The sequence below is a fragment of the Coregonus clupeaformis genome, chromosome 28 (genome assembly GCF_020615455.1).
Source record: "Coregonus clupeaformis isolate EN_2021a chromosome 28, ASM2061545v1, whole genome shotgun sequence".
Classification (NCBI taxonomy): Eukaryota; Metazoa; Chordata; class Actinopteri; order Salmoniformes; family Salmonidae; genus Coregonus; species Coregonus clupeaformis.
In genome coordinates this window covers 26,163,809-26,181,854 of record NC_059219.1, presented here as the reverse complement: position 1 = coordinate 26,181,854, position 18,046 = coordinate 26,163,809, and the positions used below count along the sequence as shown (strand labels likewise).

At 43.6% G+C, this 18,046-nt stretch overlaps 2 protein-coding genes across 2 annotated transcripts in view; both read right to left on the bottom strand.

The window, feature by feature from the left end:
• Window positions 1–4,930: 4,930 nt before the first annotated feature.
• LOC121542447 (urocortin-3-like) lies at window positions 4,931–7,064 on the bottom strand. The gene is made up of 2 exons (XM_041851842.2): window positions 6,665–7,064; window positions 4,931–6,368 (listed from the first exon to the last, which is right to left on the bottom strand). Exon 2 carries the CDS (start codon window positions 6,361–6,363, stop codon window positions 5,902–5,904), a length of 462 nt encoding a protein of 153 aa, XP_041707776.1. The 5' UTR covers window positions 6,364–6,368; window positions 6,665–7,064; the 3' UTR covers window positions 4,931–5,901.
• Window positions 7,065–17,006: 9,942 nt separating this feature from the next.
• The window catches only part of LOC121543915 (collagen alpha-1(VII) chain-like), a 20,876-nt gene continuing 19,836 nt past the window's right edge, over window positions 17,007–18,046 (bottom strand). The window contains exon 27 of the mRNA XM_041854050.1: window positions 17,007–17,604. Within this exon, the coding sequence (XP_041709984.1) occupies window positions 17,585–17,604 (20 nt within the window). The 3' untranslated portion in view covers window positions 17,007–17,584. The remainder of the gene's footprint in view (window positions 17,605–18,046) is intronic.

The window sequence follows — 18,046 nt, the reverse complement described above, 5'->3', positions numbered from 1 at the left end:
GGCAGTAGGGGGAGCAGTGAGCTACGCATAGATGATGGTTTGCCCCATCCTGCGACCTACAGTATGTATAAGATGCTCAACATGCGCTGCTCACGGCTACTGTAATTGTACGAGCCTAAACCACACGAAAATGTTCAGGAACCCAGACTTCATCAAATACATTGGAAATACAGACATTGTCATCACAGATAGAACAATGAGATAACTATTTCACCGGACTTATAAATGTGAAGCATCCGCTTGGTGTTTCCGCTCACTACCACTGAGAGGAAGCCCACTGGCCGGCAGTGGGAGAAGATGGAACGAGATTGATTTTGGCCGACATTCTGCACATTTTTTCATCGATGAAACATTTGATCAATACGGTTTTCTGTTCCCAAAACTAAAATCTTTAAAGAACAGAGTGGACTACGTTTTGTAGACTTTACCCTTTGCAAAAGTTTGTAAAAATCGTGTTGTTTAGGAGCGCAAAAGCGAATTGAGTTAATGCACACGCGCACTTCACAAAAGAGGCGTTCCCTATCGGAAATATGCAGATGTCTGCTAGAACGCGCCAATAGGGTCTCGCTAACTCGTGCTTGGCTCTGCCCACCTCCTTGCTTGTTCTGCCCACTATGACTAATTTGTTTCTATTTTAAATGACAGGCTGTGGTGTATCTGTGTTTAGTTCCAAAAAATATTTGTTGTCATCCTTCAAGAAACATGGTATAGAGTGATGACAATGTACTGAGCAAATGTCAAATTGGCTTTTTACCAAATTACTATACGACAGACCCTACAAACCTAATTGACAAACAAACAAAACAAAACAAAGGCAGTCTTCTCATGCTTTTGACTCAAAGCATGAGGGTCTGTTATATAAATTGATGGACAGTGCCATTGGGTGAAAAACATATGACATTAAAAAATCAATGTACACAAACAAGTGTGCGGTTAAAATTGGCAAAAACACACATTTCTTTCCACAGGGCCGTGGGGTGAGACAGGGATGCAGCTTAAGCCCCACCCTCTTCAACATATATATATCAACGAATTGGCGAGGGCAGTAGAACAGTCTGCAGCACCCGGCCTCACCCTACTAGAATCTGAAGTCAAATATCTACTATTTGCTGATGATCTGGTGCTTCTGTCCCCAACCAAGGAGGGCCTACAGCAGCACCTAGATCTTCTGCACAGTAAATCTCAGTAAGACAAAAATAATGGTGTTCCAAAAAAGGTCCAGTTGCCAGGACCACAAATTCCATCTAGACACCATTGCCCTAGAGCACACAAAAAACTATACATAACTCAGCCTAAACATCAGCACCACTGGTAACTTCCACAAAGCTGTGAACAATCTGAGAGACAAGGCAAGAAGGGCCTTCTATACCATCAAAAGGAACATAAAATTCGACATCCCAATTAGGATCTGGTTAGAAATACTTTAATCAGTTATAGAACCCATTAGCCTTTGTGGTTGTGAGGTCTGGGGTCCGCTCACCAACCAAGAATTCACAAAATGGGACAAACACCAAATTGAGACAGCATACAGAATTCTGCAAAAACATCCTCGGTGTACAACATACTGACCAAAAATGAAGTAAAGCTTAGACTATGTACAGACTCAGTGAGCATAGACTTGCTATTGAGAAAGGCTGCAGTAGGCTATGTGCACACTGCCCACAAAATGAGGTTGAAACTGAGCTGCACTTCCTAACCTCCTGCCAAATGTCTGACCATATTAGAGACACATATTTCCCTCAGATTACACAGACCCACAAAGAATTTGAAAACAAATCCAATTTGGATAAACTTCCATATCTATTGGGTGAAATACCACAGTGTGCCATTACTGCAGTAAGATTTGTGACCTGTTGCCATATTTCTGTTGATTTATTTTCCCTTTTGTACTTTAATTATTTGCACATCATTATCATGTCTCTATTCCTTTGAAACTTTTGTGAGTGTAATATTTACTGTTCATTTTGTATTGTTTGTTTCACATTGGTTTATTATCTATTTCATGTGCTTTGGCAGTGTAAACAAATGTTTCCCATGCCAATAAAGTCCTTTGAATTGAAATTGAATTGTAGCAAAGATTATGTATATACTGACAAGATACGTGTCTCTCCGCCCTAACAATGGGAGTCATTGTCCACAAAGAGGCACAGCAGGCTGTCTAGCTCCCGCCTATCCTTTCTTTGGATTGGTGGATACATAAATCTCATTATTGTACTCCTTTTTTGAATATTCAACGAGGGTTGTTGACTTCAACCTCCTGTATTCAATGGAAAGAGATGCTATGCTACTAGCCTCATGTCATGAATATGCATAGCCATCTCGAGACAACTCTGATATAAAGCGTTTTTTCTCAGACTTACCGGGATGTCATGTGTTCTACTTCTATCAGTACACTCGTAACAACTTAAGCATTACAAAACTTATATTTGATCAAATAAACCTCAGGTAGCAAATAAGCCATACATTTTTTTGTTGACCAAATTCGACACTCTCATTGACCTCCATACAAAAAAACCTTGCTTGGTGGCGAAACAACGAAATACCGCCACCTGCTGGAGGGAGACAGATTTTCCGCCGAGTTGGGACTCTTCTCTTCCTCTTCCTCTCTGTTTATAGTCTGGCTGGTTCGCAGATTGACGTTTATTGTCATGAGTCTTCTCCTGGAGACAGAACTGAGCGATTTCCCCTTAGATAGGCCAGCTGCAAAGTCAAAATGTACTATATTGTACAAATTCATGAAAACTAAAATATGCTTTTTGGTCTTAATTTAAGGTTCGGGTTAGGCATTAGGGTTAGCAGTGTGGTTAAGGTTAGGGTTAAGGTTATGGTTAGGTTTAAAAAATATGTTATGACTTTGTGGCTGTGCCAGCTAGTGACCACTCTGCAGAGCTGCCTCCAGTACAAGGTTCATGACAAAAAACGTTAACATGCAACTGGTTCACACCTTAAAGTTTGCACATAGGCTTACTTGTTGTTGTCATAATAAATGCGATTTTTTATATAATATAATGACATACATAATAAAATATAAAGAGACGAAGAAATGTAACGGTCACTGATGACTCCCAACTGTGTGTGTGTGTGTGTGTGTGTGTGTGTGTGTGTGTGTGTGTGTGTGTGTGTGTGTGTGTGTGTGTGTGTGTGTGTGTGTTTAACGCACCTGAATGCTAAAGCACATACAGTGAGGGAAAAAAGTATTTGATCCCCTGCTGATTTTGTATGTTTGCCCACTGACAAAGAAATGATCAGTCTATAATTTTAATGGTAGGTTTATTTGAACAGTGAGAGACAGAATAACAACAAAAGAATCCAGAAAAACGCATGTCAAAAATGTTATAAATTGATTTGCATTTTAATGAGGGAAATAAGTATTTGACCCCCTCTCAATCAAAAAGATTTCTGGCTCCCAGGTGTCTTTTATACAGGTAACGAGCTGAGATTAGGAGGACACTCTTAAAGGGAGTGCTCCTAATCTCATCTTGTTACCTGTATAAAAGACACCTGTCCACAGAAGCAATCAATCAATCAGATTACAAACTCTCCACCATGGCCAAGACCAAAGAGCTCTCCAGGGATGTCAGGGACAAGATTGTAGACCTACACAAGGCTGGAATGGGCTACAAGACCATCGCCAAGCAGCTTGGTGAGAAGGTGACAACAGTTGGTGCGATTATTCGCAAATGGAAAAAACACAAAATAACTGTCAATCTCCCTCGGCCTGGGGCTCCATGCAAGATCTCACCTCGTGGAGTTGCAATGATCATGAGAACGGTGAGGAATCAGTCCAGAACTACACGGGAGGATCTTGTCAATGATCTCAAGGCAGCTGGGACATTAGTCACAAAGAAAACCATTGGTAACACACTACGCCGTGAAGGACTGAAATCCTGCATCGCCCGCAAGGTCCCCCTGCTCAAGAAAGCACATATACAGGGCTGTCTGAAGTTTGCCAATGAACATCTGAATGATTCAGAGGAGAACTGGGTGAAAGTGTTGTGGTCAGATGAGACCAAAATGGAGCTCTTTGGCATCATTTCAACTCGCCGTGTTTGGAGGAGGAGGAATGCTGCCTATGACCCCAAGAACACCATCCCCACCCTCAAACATGGAGGTGGAAACATTATGCTTTGGGGGTGTTTTTCTGCTAAGGGGACAGGATAACTTCACCGCATCAAAGGGACGATAGACGGGGCCATGTACCGTCAAATCTTGGGTGAGAACCTCCTTCCCTCAGCCAGGGCATTGAAAATGGGTCGTGGATGGGTATTCCAGCATGACAATGACCCAAAACACAAGGCCAAGGCAACAAAGGAGTGGCTCAAGAAGAAGCACATTAAGGTCCTGGAGTAGCCTAGCCAGTCTCCAGACCTTAATCCCATAGAAAATCTGTGGATGGAGCTGAAGGTTCGAGTTGCCAAACGTCAGCCTCGAAACCTTAATGACTTGGAGAAGATCTGCAAAGAGGAGTGGGATAAAATCCCTCCTGAGATGTGTGCAAACCTGGTGGCCAACTACAAGAAATGTCTGACCTCTGTGATTGCCAACAAGGGTTTTGCCACCAAGTGCTAAGTCATGTTTTGCAGAGGGGTCAAATACTTATTTCCCTCATTAAAATGCAAATCAATTTATAACATTCTTGACATGCGTTTTTCTGGATTTTTGTTGTTGTAATTCTGTCTCTCACTGTTCAAATAAACCTACCATTAAAATTATAGACTGATCATTTCTTTGTCAGTGGGCAAACGTACAAAATCAGCAGGGGATCAAATACTTTTTTCCCTCACTGTATTTGGCCTATAATATATTTATAGTTCATATAGACAAAGCTGTTGTTTTCCATTGGCTGACTGACTGACTTGGTTATGCCTAACACTTCAATTCCAACACCTTCTAAATGTGAAAATGGCCGTTATTGAAGACAAAGTTTAATTCATCTGCTTTTATTTGAGGAAAAATAATCCCTTTGCGTATAAAAATAACAGACATTTGATGATCAAACATTGAGGCTTCCATGCATTTACCTTGAAATAACTCATAAACATTTCATATTCTAGTGTCTATTCACAAAGTTATATAGGCTAACTCGCTTCTCTTTACACAAAAAAATGCCGCAACATGCGTGCGTATTTCAATGAATGCAATTTGTTCACATAATTTGTATTGTACCGTACTGTCCTGTATTTCAAGCATATGCATGCCTTGCTTTTCCTATAAAACTATAAGGTGAATGCACCAATTTGTAAGTCGCTCTGGATAAGAGCGTCTGCTAAATGACGTAAATGTAAATGTAAAACGCGGGCACAATTGCGAAGAAATGCAACCCATTTCCATTGACAGGCTAATTACAGCTCTTATGCATATCCTATATTTACATATTTCCCATTTTCATTTGCCTTATCTAATTTCTAAGACACCTCTCATTAGACCACATTTCCTGATTCGACCTTTAACACTCAAGTAGAAGACTATAGAAGTTGTATAGCCTATAGAGACTAACCTTATCTTGAAAAAACGTTAATTTAATTTATATTCTGAACAGACGTGAAAATCATTCAGTGTGTAGCATAGTTCAAAATAATCTCGAATTGTCTTTTGATTTTCATTACATTTAAGTGATTCTAAAATATAATAGGCCTATGCAGTAAAAACTCAAATTGTACTTCAGAAAAGTCAATCTCAATAATTCCTATGTTTCGGATTTAAGTTTGCTAGATCATACTCAAAGTGAAGGCAACCATTTATGTGCATAAAATACACACAGAAAAAAACATCTCACAAATACTGCATCTGAAAGGTCGACTTGAGGAAAAATACAACTTCCAGCAAACTTCATTTGTCAGAGTGAAAATCTAATATGTAATGGTAAATCAGGGTAGCGGCTTCAACCGTTGGAGAGATAGGCTACTGTCGCTTTCTTCGTCCAATCTGCGCCATCAGACGCGCGTTGTCGGCCGCTTTTGCGCGCAGGTTCTTGGACTTTTGCATGTCAAAGAGAATGTTCATGATGTTGGTGGGCACATCTAGAGAGAGGGTAAACTTGCTCAGCCGGTCATTCTTTACACTGTTCTGGAACATCTTACTCCTTAGCTGCGTCTGACTGAGAAACCTGTAGTTGGCGGGGTAAGTCGACGTCCTTTTCTCGCGCGACTCTGCGGAGGAGATGGTGTCTCCGGATTTGAAGAGGGAGCCCCAGCTATCCGACACTGGGAACTCGTCACTGGGAACGTTGTTCCTCTGTACCTCAGCTAGTATGTCGTCGTCACATAGGAGGTTGGAGTCGCTCTGGTACAGTCTGAGACAGAGGCTGGAGGATGGCGCGCACAGAACAGCCAGCACAAGTAGGGTTCTTAGGAACGGCATCATGATGTCTTAGGCGGCCGGAGAGAGAGAGAGAGAGAGAGCGAGAGAGAGAGAGAGAAAACGGTCAGTTTATTGGTCACTAAACTTTAAAAGTCCCCAATTATCTGACAAATATATCCCTCTCCATGTTCACCATGCCTAAAGACAATATTCCAAAGAGTAGCTCAGTTTTATGCGTTATTGTCCTCCCTATTGAAAAGGATATAAAGCCACACTTCATGGTTTAAAAAGGTCTGATCCGAAATATGTACCTACATTCATGATTTGAGCACATGGAAATGTGCCAGATCAAAAAAGAACTTACCAAGTTCCGTGCACTGTAATTCTAGAAGACTTGTGACTAGTAGAAACAAACAAAGAAAACAACCCTAGATAACAATTTAATAGGCTATACAATATATGTAATCCCGGCGTTTAAATTCGGTCTTCCCTGATCTCCCAACCTCGTTCTCGCCTTGTTCTTTCAGCGTCTTCTGATCACGATTTTGGCTCGCGCGTCCATTCGTTCGGAATTCATTCGTGCGCCAGCACTAACGTCATAGGGTTGACATTTTGGGTCTCTTCTCTCTCAAAGATCACACACTGACTCTGATCAGTTGACACCCCCGTGCAAGGATACATTTCGTCACCCTTCTGACACTTTTGTAACACCTCCGATTTAAGCCTACAATTAAGCTATTTGCAGTTTCAAAAGTTTTAACCAGTATGTGTCAGCCAATATCATGTTTTTCCAATAGTTTCAATATAGCGCTCATGAGAAACCTAGAGAATGAAAAGGGCACTACTTGTTGACGCTACAGCATTCAGCACCATGGACAGCTCCGCGCGCACCATGCTTTCCATGCTGCAGTGCGCAACCTTCCGAACAATACTTTTCAGATGTTTACCTGGACCTTGATTCTCTTCATTAAAAAATATATGCCATGCAACACAAATAAATACTTGTGTTCAAAATAACTTTTTAGGAGTTTATCTTGTTTTTACAGCTATGGTAGGGGCATTACATCTCTATACTGCTATGGCCAAATATATCAGAGTAGGCATGTCTTGGAATATTCCATTTGGTACACAAAAGGTACACTTCCTGAGCTTTCAATTAAAGTTCCTTGAGCTTACCTGGCATAGATGAGGATGACACACACACACACACACACAACACACACACACACACACACACACACACACACACACACACACACACACACACACACACACACACACACACACACACACACACACACACACACACACACACACACACACACAGTTGAGAGCCATCAGTGACAATGACACTTCCTCTCTCTCTGTGGACATAACACTGTCCTCCTCCTTCTCCTTAATTGCCATTTGAAATCCTTGGAACAATTAATTGCACTCCAGTCCATCGTCCTCACTGGGTACCATTTGAGGTAGACACCAGACACACACATTCTCATTAATCAATGAGCTATCTCCTATCCATAAGAGTATATTGACGCACCTGTGCATTTAATAAGAAGATCCCCATCAAAATCCATCAGTTTAAGCTTGAGATAACTTTTTGTTTTGCATGGGCTGCATCTCAATCCATTGCATCTGCTTATGTCAGTTTTCCGCATCTGCGTTGGAAAGTGGCAGACTTGGAGACATCCCGAAAATCTGACTTCTCACTGTCTGGGCTACAAATTATTATGACCACACTGTGGAAAGGGGAGACTCTCACGAACACCATGGTGGTCTCCGGTTTTTTTTAACCTTCAGACGGAACTCGTCTGAAGGTAACTTGGTACTGGTTTTAAAAAATGAAGGAAGTATGGAGGTAGTTTTGTGCCAAAAAAACAGGGGTAAAATATGTGTAAAAAAAATAAAAATCATCCTGCGCTTTCTTATGTCTCCTAGATACAGGACAGACACTTATTCTGTATGGTTTATTTTTGGATTGTCTGTTTTGCCATTGATGAATGTGTTTCTATGGGCTTTAGTAGTAAAGCCCCCCCTTCCCCAAGGCTTAGACTTTTAGAGGTTAAGTGGCATGTTAGATAAAGCAGGTTGGCTTGACGTTAGATAAGTCGTGACTTGGGTGAATGTATAGGCAAGGGCAGCGTTCATCTCAGCAGGCAGGCTTGTCCACACTGTGTGCCCATATGGTACCCATTATGTTGGATAAATCCTAGGTTTATGTCTGGTTTAGAGGTGATACTATCCAAATGCTTCATTCAGGAAAGATCACATACTTGAACATGTCATCAAGCATGCTTTATAGAAGGGTTGACCTCTGCTGTTGTTAATTCACTAGGTTTTGTGGGACTCAGTTGGTAAGAACATGGTGCTAAAGCAATGCCATGGTTGTGGATTCTATTCCCACATGGATCACAAACACATACTACAAATGTTCACACACTTCATTGTAAGCCGCTTTGGATAAAAGTGTCTGCTCAGTGGCATATACAGTGCCTTCAGAAAGTATTCACACCCCTTGACTTTTTCCACATTTTGTTGTGTTACAGCCTGAATTTAAAATTGATTAAATGTAGATTTTTTTGCCACTGGCCTACACACAATACCCCATAAATCAAAAGTGAAATTATGTTTGTCAAAATTTTTTAACAAATGAATTAAAGCATTCAAGCCTAAATAAGTTCAGGAGTAAAAATGTGCTTAACCAGTCACATAATAAATTGTATGGACTTATAAACACAGATTCAACCACACAGACCAGGGAGGTTTTCCAATGCCTCGCAAAGAAGGGCACCAATTGGTAGATGGGTAAAATAAAAAATAAAAAAAATATATATATTGAATATCCCTTAGAGCATGGTGACATTTTCATGTAATTTCGTTTCATTTTTTTTTTCATTAACCCATCCATCACCCCCCATCTTCGGATGACACAAATACATTTTATTATTTTTTTTACAGCTTTTTTGTTAAATATACATAACATTTTACATATTACATTTTACATATACATTTGACCTACTACATACATGGTGAAGTTATTAATTAAACTTTGGATGGTGTGTCAATACACCCAGTCACTACAAAGATACAGGCGTCCTTCCTAACTCAGTATGCCGGAGAGGAAGGAAACCTCTCAGGGATTTCACCATGATGCCAATGGTGACTTTAAAACAGTTAGAGTTTTAATGGGTGTGATGGGAGAAAACTGAGGATGGATCAACAACACTGTAGTTACTCCACAATAATAACCTAAATAACAGAGTGAAAAGAAGGAAGCCTGTACAGAATACAAATATTCCAAAAGATACATCCTGTTTGCAAGGTTAACTAAAGTAATACTGGTAAACATGTGGCAAAGCAATTCACCTTTTGTCCTGAATACAAAGTGATATGTTTGGGGCAATTCCAATACAACACATTACTGAGTACCACTCTCCATATTTTCAAGCATAGTGGTGGCTGCATCATGTTATGGGTATGCTTGTAATAATTAAGGAATGGGGAGTTGTTCAGGTTAAAAAAGAAATGGAATGGAGCTAAGCACAGGCAAAATCCTAGAGGAAAACTGGTTCAGTCTGCTTTCCACCATACACTGGGAGATGAATTCACCTTTCAGCAGGACAATAACCTAAAACACAAGGCCAAATATACACTGGAGTTGCTTACCAAGAAGACAGTGAATGTTCCTGAGTGGCAGAGTTACAGTTTTGACTTTAATCTACTTAAAAAGCTATGGCAGGATTTATAAAAGAATAATGGGCAAATATTGCACAATCCAGGTGTGGAAAGCTTATAGGCTTACTCAGCAAGACTCACAGCTGTAATTGCTGCCAAAGGTGCTTCTACAAAGTATTGACTCAGGGGTGTGAATACTTACGTAAATTCGATATTTTAGTATTTAATTTTCAATACATTTGCAAAAATGTCTAAGAACATGTTTTCACTTTGTCATTATAGGGTATCGTGTGTAGATGGGTGAGAATTTTTATTTATTTAATCCATTTTGAATTCAGGCTGAAAAACAACAAAATGTGGAATAAGTCAAGGGGTACAAATACTTTCTCCTGGCACTGTGTAAAGGAACAGATTTGACTTATTCCTTTTACTATATATATACAATGGGGAGAACAAATATTTGATACACTGCCGATTTTGCAGGTTTTCCTACTTACAAAGCATGTAGAGGTCTGTAATTTTTAATCAAAGGTACACTTCAACTGTGAGAGACGGAATCTAAAACAAAAATCCAGAAAATCACATTGCATGATTTTTAAGTAATTAATTTGCATTTTATTGCATGACATAAGTATTTGATACATCAGAAAAGCAGAACTTAATATTTGGTACAGAAACCTTTGTTTGCAATTACAAAGATCATACGTTCCCTGCAGGTCTTGACCAGGTTTGCACACACTGCTGCAGGGATTTTGGCCCACTCCTCCATACAGACCTTCTCCAGATCCTTCAGGTTTCGAGGCTGTCGCTGGGCAATACGGACTTTCAGCTCCCTCCAAAGATTTTCTATTGGGTTCAGGTCTGGAGACTGGCTAGGCCACTCCAGGACCTTGAGATGCTTCTTACGGAGCCACTCCTTAGTTGCCCTGGCTGTGAGTTTCGGGTCGTTGTCATGCTGGAAGACCCAGCCACGACCCATCTTCAATGCTTTTACTGAGGGAAGGAGGTTGTTGGCCAAGATCTCGCAATACATGGGCCCATCAATCCTCCCCTCAATACGGTGCAGTCGTCCTGTCCCCTTTGCAGAAAAGCATCCCCAAAGAATGATGTTTCCACCTCCATTCTTCACGGTTGGGATGGTGTTCTTGGGGTTGTACTCATCCTTCTTCTTCCTCCTGTCACACTCTGGTTCTAGGACTGTGTGTTAGAGCCAGGGTGTATCTCATTTGGTGGTGTTGGGGTTGGGTGAGTTTCATTTTGTTTGTGTTTAGTGGTGATTGGGAGCCATATATATACTGTTGTGTTTCACGGTTTGTTTGTGGGTTTTTGTTCCAAGTTCAGTTGTGTCACTGAGGACTTCATTATCGTCATTTGTTGTTTTTTCGTGGTTGCTTTATAAATAAAGTCATCATGTTCACTCCACGCGCTGCGTATTGGTCCGCTCCTTTAGACGATCGTGACAGAAAAACCCACCACAACGAGACCAAGCAGCAGTTGGAATACGAGTGGTGGAGCGTGAAGAGCGAAGGTTGGGAGAGGACTATGGAGGCCTGGTCCACCGAGAGGAGAGACCCCCAGAAAATTTTTAGGGGGGGGCTCACGACGTCGGGGCAGAAGGTGTACGGCCTGGAGGAGTGCAAGAGGTTGGCAGAGATGGCCGCCAGTTTAAGGGGGCCACTGGTTACGAAGGGGGATGGAAAGTGTGGAGGCACGGCGAGAGGTACTGGGGGTGTTTCCAGTCCGGTCCGGCCCGTTCCTGATCCCCGTGTAGGGCCAGGGGTGTGTGTCCCCAGTGCGGTTCTGTCTGTCCCTGCTCAACGCACCGAGCCTACGGGGTGCGTCGTCAGCCCTGTCCAGCCAGAGCCGTCCGCCAGACAGGATCAGCCAGAGCCGTCCGCCAGACAGGATCAGCCAGAGCCTTCCGCCAGCCATGAGCAGCCAGATCCTTCCGCCAGCCATGAGCAGCCAGATCCTTCCGCCAGCCATGAGCAGCCAGATCCTTCCGCCAGCCATGAGCCGTCCAGCCAGGATCCGCCAGAGCCGTCCAGCCAGGATCCGCCAGAGCCGTCCAGCCAGGATCCGCCAGAGCCGTCCAGCCGGGATCCGCCAGAGCCGTCCAGCCGGGATCCGCCAGAGCCTTCCAGCCAGGATCCGCCAGAGCCGTCCAGCCAGGATCCGCCAGAGCCGTCCAGCCGGGATCCGCCAGAGCCGTCCAGCCGGGATCCGCCAGAGCCGTCCAGCCGGGATCCGCCAGAGCCTTCCAGCCAGGATCCGCCAGAGCCGTCCAGCCAGGATCCGCCAGAGCCGTCCAGCCAGGATCCGCCAGAGCCGTCCAGCCGGGATCCGTCAGAGCCTTCCAGCGGGATCCGCCAGAGCCGTTCCAGCCGGGATCCGCCAGAGCCGTCCCAGCCGGGATCCGCCAGAGCCGTCCAGCCGGGATCCGCCAGAGCCGTCCAGCCGGGATCCGCCAGAGCCTTCCAGCCGGGGATCCGCCAGAGCCGTCCAGCCAGGATCCGCCAGAGCCGTCCAGCCAGGATCCGCCAGAGCCGTCCCAGCCGGGATCCGTCAGAGCCGTCCAGCCGGGATCCGCCAGAGCCTTCCAGCCGGGATCCGCCAGAGCCGTCCAGCCGGGATCCGCCAGAGCCGTCCAGCCGGGATCCGTCAGAGCCGTCCCAGCCGGGGATCCGCCAGAGCCGTCCCAGCCGGGATCCGCCAGAGCCGTCCAGCCGGGATCCGCCAGAGCCGTCCAGCCGGGATCCACGCACCAAGCCAGGGGCGCGTGTCGTCAGTCCGGTTCCGGCCAGCGGGGCTAGACAGGCCCAGGGGTACTTTGGGGGTTGGAGAGGAAATGGGGAGGAAGCCCGGAGCCGGAGCCTCCGCCGAGGAGGAATGCCCACCCAGCCCTCCCCTGTTTGCTTGTAGTTAGGCGCGGTCGCAGTCCGCGCCTTTGGGGGGGGGTACTGTCACACTCTGGTTCTAGGACTGTGTGTTAGAGCCAGGGTGTATCTCATTTGGTGGTGTTGGGGTTGGGTGAGTTTCATTTTGTTTGTGTTTAGTGGTGATTGGGAGCCATATATATACTGTTGTGTTTCACGGTTTGTTTGTGGGTTTTTGTTCCAAGTTCAGTTGTGTCACTGAGGACTTCATTATCGTCATTTGTTGTTTTTTCGTGGTTGCTTTATAAATAAAGTCATCATGTTCACTCCACGCGCTGCGTATTGGTCCGCTCCTTTAGACGATCGTGACACCTCCAAACGCGGCGAGTGGAGTTTAGACCAAAAAGCTCTATTTTTGTCTCATCAGACCACATGACCTTCTCCCATTCCTCCTCTGGATCATCCAGATGGTCATTGGCAAACTTCAGACGGGCCTGGACATGCGCTGGCTTGAGCAGGGGGACCTTGCAGAATTTTAATCCATGACGGCGTAGTGTGTTACTAATGGTTTTCTTTGAAACTGTGGTCCCAGCTCTCTTCAGGTCATTGACCAGGTCCTGCCATGTAGTTCTGGGCTGATCCCTCACCTTCCTCATGATCATTGATGCCCCACGAGGTGAGATCTTGCATGGAGCCCCAGACCGAGGGTGATTGACCGTCATCTTGAACTTCTTCCATTTTCTAATAATTGCGCCAACAGTTGTTGCCTTCTCACCAAGCTGCTTGCCTATTGTCCTGTAGCCCATCCCAGCCTTGTGCAGGTCTACAATTTTATCCCTGATGTCCTTACACAGCTCTCTGGTCTTGGCCATTGTGGAGAGGTTTGAGTCTGTTTGATTGAGTGTGTGGACAGGTGTCTTTTATACTGGTAACGAGTTCAAACAGTTGCAGTTAATACAGGTAATGAGTGGAGAACAGGAGGGCTTCTTAAAGAAAAACTAACAGGTCTGTGAGAGCCGGAATTCTTACTGGTTGGTAGGTGATCAAATACTTATGTCATGCAATAAAATGCAAATGAATTACTTAAAAATCATACAATGTGATTTTCTGTATTTTTGTTTTAGATTCCGTCTCTCACAGTTGAAGTGTACCTATGATAAAAATTACAGACCTCTACATGCTTTGTAAGTAGGAAAACCTGCAAAATTGGCAGTGTATGAAATACTTGTTCTCCCCACTGTATATATTTTGTTACGGGTTTTGGTTTTTCCATTTATATTTAGAGGTAGCACGTTAGCACGTAGGGCGCACCGATTGGTGTTACCTTGTAATTAAGTATGTGTTACACCTGTGCTGGCTTGTCCATCTGGTTAGTTGGAAGGTGTTTCACCTGTGCTAGCCCAGGTGATGATTAAGAGTGACTGGCCCAGTGCTCCAGTTGAGCTTGAGAGATGTTGGGAGAGCTACACTTCACGTCAGCTGAGGCGTGATTTCGAGCTCAACCTATTTAAGTTTTAAAGAAGCCAGAGTTTTGGTGTTTCTCCTGTTTGTTTTGCTCCATATTCTTTTTACTCCGTATCCTAAGTTGTTGTGGGTTTTTAATTTAGTATGTATTTTCGGAGGCAAACCTAGTGGGCATCTATGTTTTTTTTTGGGTTGTCAAAGTGATTTTTATTTGTTAGTCCCCTTTGTTGTGAGCGACATTTTGAAATTGTCAGCTGGGAACTTAACAATATGGTAAAAGGAATAAGTCAAATCTGTTCCTTTACCAACCCCCTTCCACCCATCCATCCAGCCACCCATCCATCCATCCATCCATCCATCCATCCTACCAACCTATTTCAACCAGGATTCACCTGCTACTGAGCGTAGGCGGTGTGTCCTCTTCTCTGACAAACAGAGCCCTCTGGTCCCTCGCTGGGCTCTCATCTGGCCCTCAGCCTGCCTGACGTCGCCCCGTGTTGCGGGGACATATGTAGTGGAGAGAGGTGGGAAGGCAGACAGGCAGGTGGGTAGTCAGCCACCCCCGGGTGTTTTAGCCTTAAGCCTGGTGCTTTACGTAAGGTAGGTGATAGGGTTGTGTAATGTGAGTTAGGGGATAGGGAGGGATGGAGAGATGGAGAGAGTTAGGGGGAAGGGAGGGATGGAGAGAGTTAGGAGGAAGGGAGGGATGGAGAGAGTTAGGGGAAAGGGAGGGATGGAGAGAGTTAGGGGGAAGGGAAAGATGGAGAGGGTTAGGGGAAGGGAGGATGGAGAGAGTTAGGGGATAGAGGAGAAGATGATAATTGTGAGAAAAAGTGAGCGAAGAGAGGGGAGAGAGAGAGAGAGAGAGAGAGAGTGAATGTGCGTGAGAGAGAGAGATGCTCTTAATAGGGAATTCAGTGGCCCCTGGTGTGCAGGACATTCATTTAGTCAGAGGGACAAAACAAGCAGGGAGAGAGTACTGAGAGAGAGCGAGCCAACATGGCAGCATTTAGTTCCGTGACTTTGCCAAGCTTCAAAGTAGCCATCCAAATTGTGCAAAAAAAGAGGTCACGATACGCACCCACGTACACACCCACGCATGTACACATGCACGTACACACACACACACAAACACACTTATGCACGTACACAAACACCAGTGGAGGCTCCTCAGAGGAGGAAGGGGAGGACCATCCTCCTCAGCGAATTTCATAAAAATAAAAAGAGTGAAACATTAAAAAAGTTATTCTTTTTAGATAAAACTATACTAAATATATTCACAAGTCACCAAATAATTGATTAAAACACACTGTTTTGCAATGGTCTACAGTAGCCTCAACAGCACTCTGTAGGGTAGCACCATTGTGTAGCCGGAGGACAGCTAGCTTCTGTCCTCCTCTGGGTACATTGACTTCAATACAAAACCTAGTAGGCTCATGGTTCTCACTCCCTTCCATAGACTTACACAGTAATTATGACAACTTCTGGAGGATGTCCTCCAAACTATCAGAGCTCTTGCAGCATGAACTGACATGTTGTCCACCCAATCAAAGGATCAGATAATTAATCTAGTACTGAAAGCATAAGCTACAGCTAGCTAGCACTGCAGTGCATAAAATGTGGTGAGTGGTTGACTCAAAGAGAGAAAGACAATAGTTGAATAGTTTTGAACAAATCAATTTCTTCAAAAATGGAGGAGCGAGAGAGAGAGAGAGAAAGCTAGCTATATTTCATTTTATTTTCTCACTTTCACTTGCTTAGCTAGCAAATGCAGCTAGATAGCTAGTTTATCCTACTCAAACACCCAGCCCAAAGAGGGATGCTATGTTAGATAGCTGGCTATGACTATCCAACACTGGAACTCTTCCAAGTCAAGGTAAGCTTTTGGTTTTACTAATTTATTGCCACCGGGGCCCGCCAGTGTAACTGCTAAACTGCTTACTGACTGTACACTGTAACGTTATTGCATGATTGTATCGGGTTTACTAACACGTTAGTTCTATTAGCTATGTTGACTATGACGTTACTTTAGCAAATATGGTGACAACGATGTAGGCTGTGTGTAGCGGTTAGCGGTCATGATTTGAAGGTTTGGCTTGGAAAGGTTTTTTCGCCTGGTCACATATAGCTGATGTGTTGTTCATTGAAGTCCACAAACGAAGGGAAGAGGTGAGAGGAGGACGCGTAGACGTGAGAAGGAATACAACGAGCTGTTTGTATGTGGCTATTTAAGTGAACTGTTTGCATGTGTTCAGGGGTGTATTCATTCCGCCGATTCTGTTGAAAAACGTTTCTTAAACAGAAGCAAACGGAACAAAACGGGGATAAACATACCTGAATTTGTCCAATAGAAACTCTCATTTGCAACTGTTGGACTAATGATTACACTGTAGATCAGCTAGATTCAGGCAAGAGTGTGCAAGGCGGTTGCCTTGTTTTGTATCACATTCCAATGATAAAACTGGGGGGGACATGTCCCCCCCGTCCCCATTGAAAGTTGCGCCCCTGCCTAAACCTATCGATGTAACATTTAACTGGGTGAATTTAATATGAATGACAGTCATTGAATACGCTGTAATAGAAATAAGGCCATGCTCAAAAAAATATATATAGTCCTCCCTCATCTTAAATGGCACCAACCGCCACTGACACACACAGGGGTAAAGAAACTTCATAGACTCATTGTTGTGATTTAATGACACACATTAAAATAGTAAATACTCATTATCAATTCACATAAACAGTGCCATTGGTGTAGAATCATGTACCAATACAATACAAATCTTTCAGTAGTTTCAGGGTTTAAGTGATAAAAACTCAGAATTTAAACAGCTAGAACAAATGATGCACTTAGAAGTAGTATAACAGAATGGCAGGCTGTCTTTTGATTAAAACATACAACATGAAAGAACACATTCATAACATTCACATAGTGAGTCAACTATAATTCTCATAGTCCATAGAAAATATAATGCCTGCGTTCAAATACTTGAGAAATCCATTGAGCATTTGCTTGAGACTGCACGGCGTGCCAGATGGGCAAGGTTTTGCAGTTTGGGGACTTTTCTATTGGGTTATTAAGCCAGGCAAGCTCAAACAGGCACAGATAAAGAATTTCAAATTCAGTTCTGGTCTATATGGGCATTTCTCTCAAGTGTGGGTAATCATTAGTTTACTTTAAATATAAAAAAACAGATCTGCACAAAAATTCTAACATTTTACACTGTGGCATTTACAAAAAAGAATTGTCTTGATTGGCGGGCTCTCTCTCACCTTCTAGGCTCAAGACCTGTGAAGAAACAATGGATATGTTATGTAATGCAACAATAGCTTACTGCGCATGCTTCTTTGACATTGCATTTGTGTGTGCCAGACTGATGTCAAATACATTTGTCAAACGGCAAGCTAAATCAAGTGCACTTCAAATAATGTTTGACCCGGCTGTCTGGTGTGTGCCCATGTTTATCCCAAGATTCACAATGGCTGTCTAGACCACCTCTCTTTTCTAGTGCCAGCTCTGGCTAGTATGATTGGTTCCTTCCATCTTTTACCACTTCTATTCCTGAATACCAACCTTGGCCCTGATTGATGGTGCATTCAACTGCTGCATTTTCTTTTAGGAAATGTACAGTTTCTAGTTGTCAACGGACATGCTAGTTGTCACAATGGACATACCTTGAAAATGGAAATACGTATACGTCTCATTCCCAAATCTCCTCGTCATTCCCTAG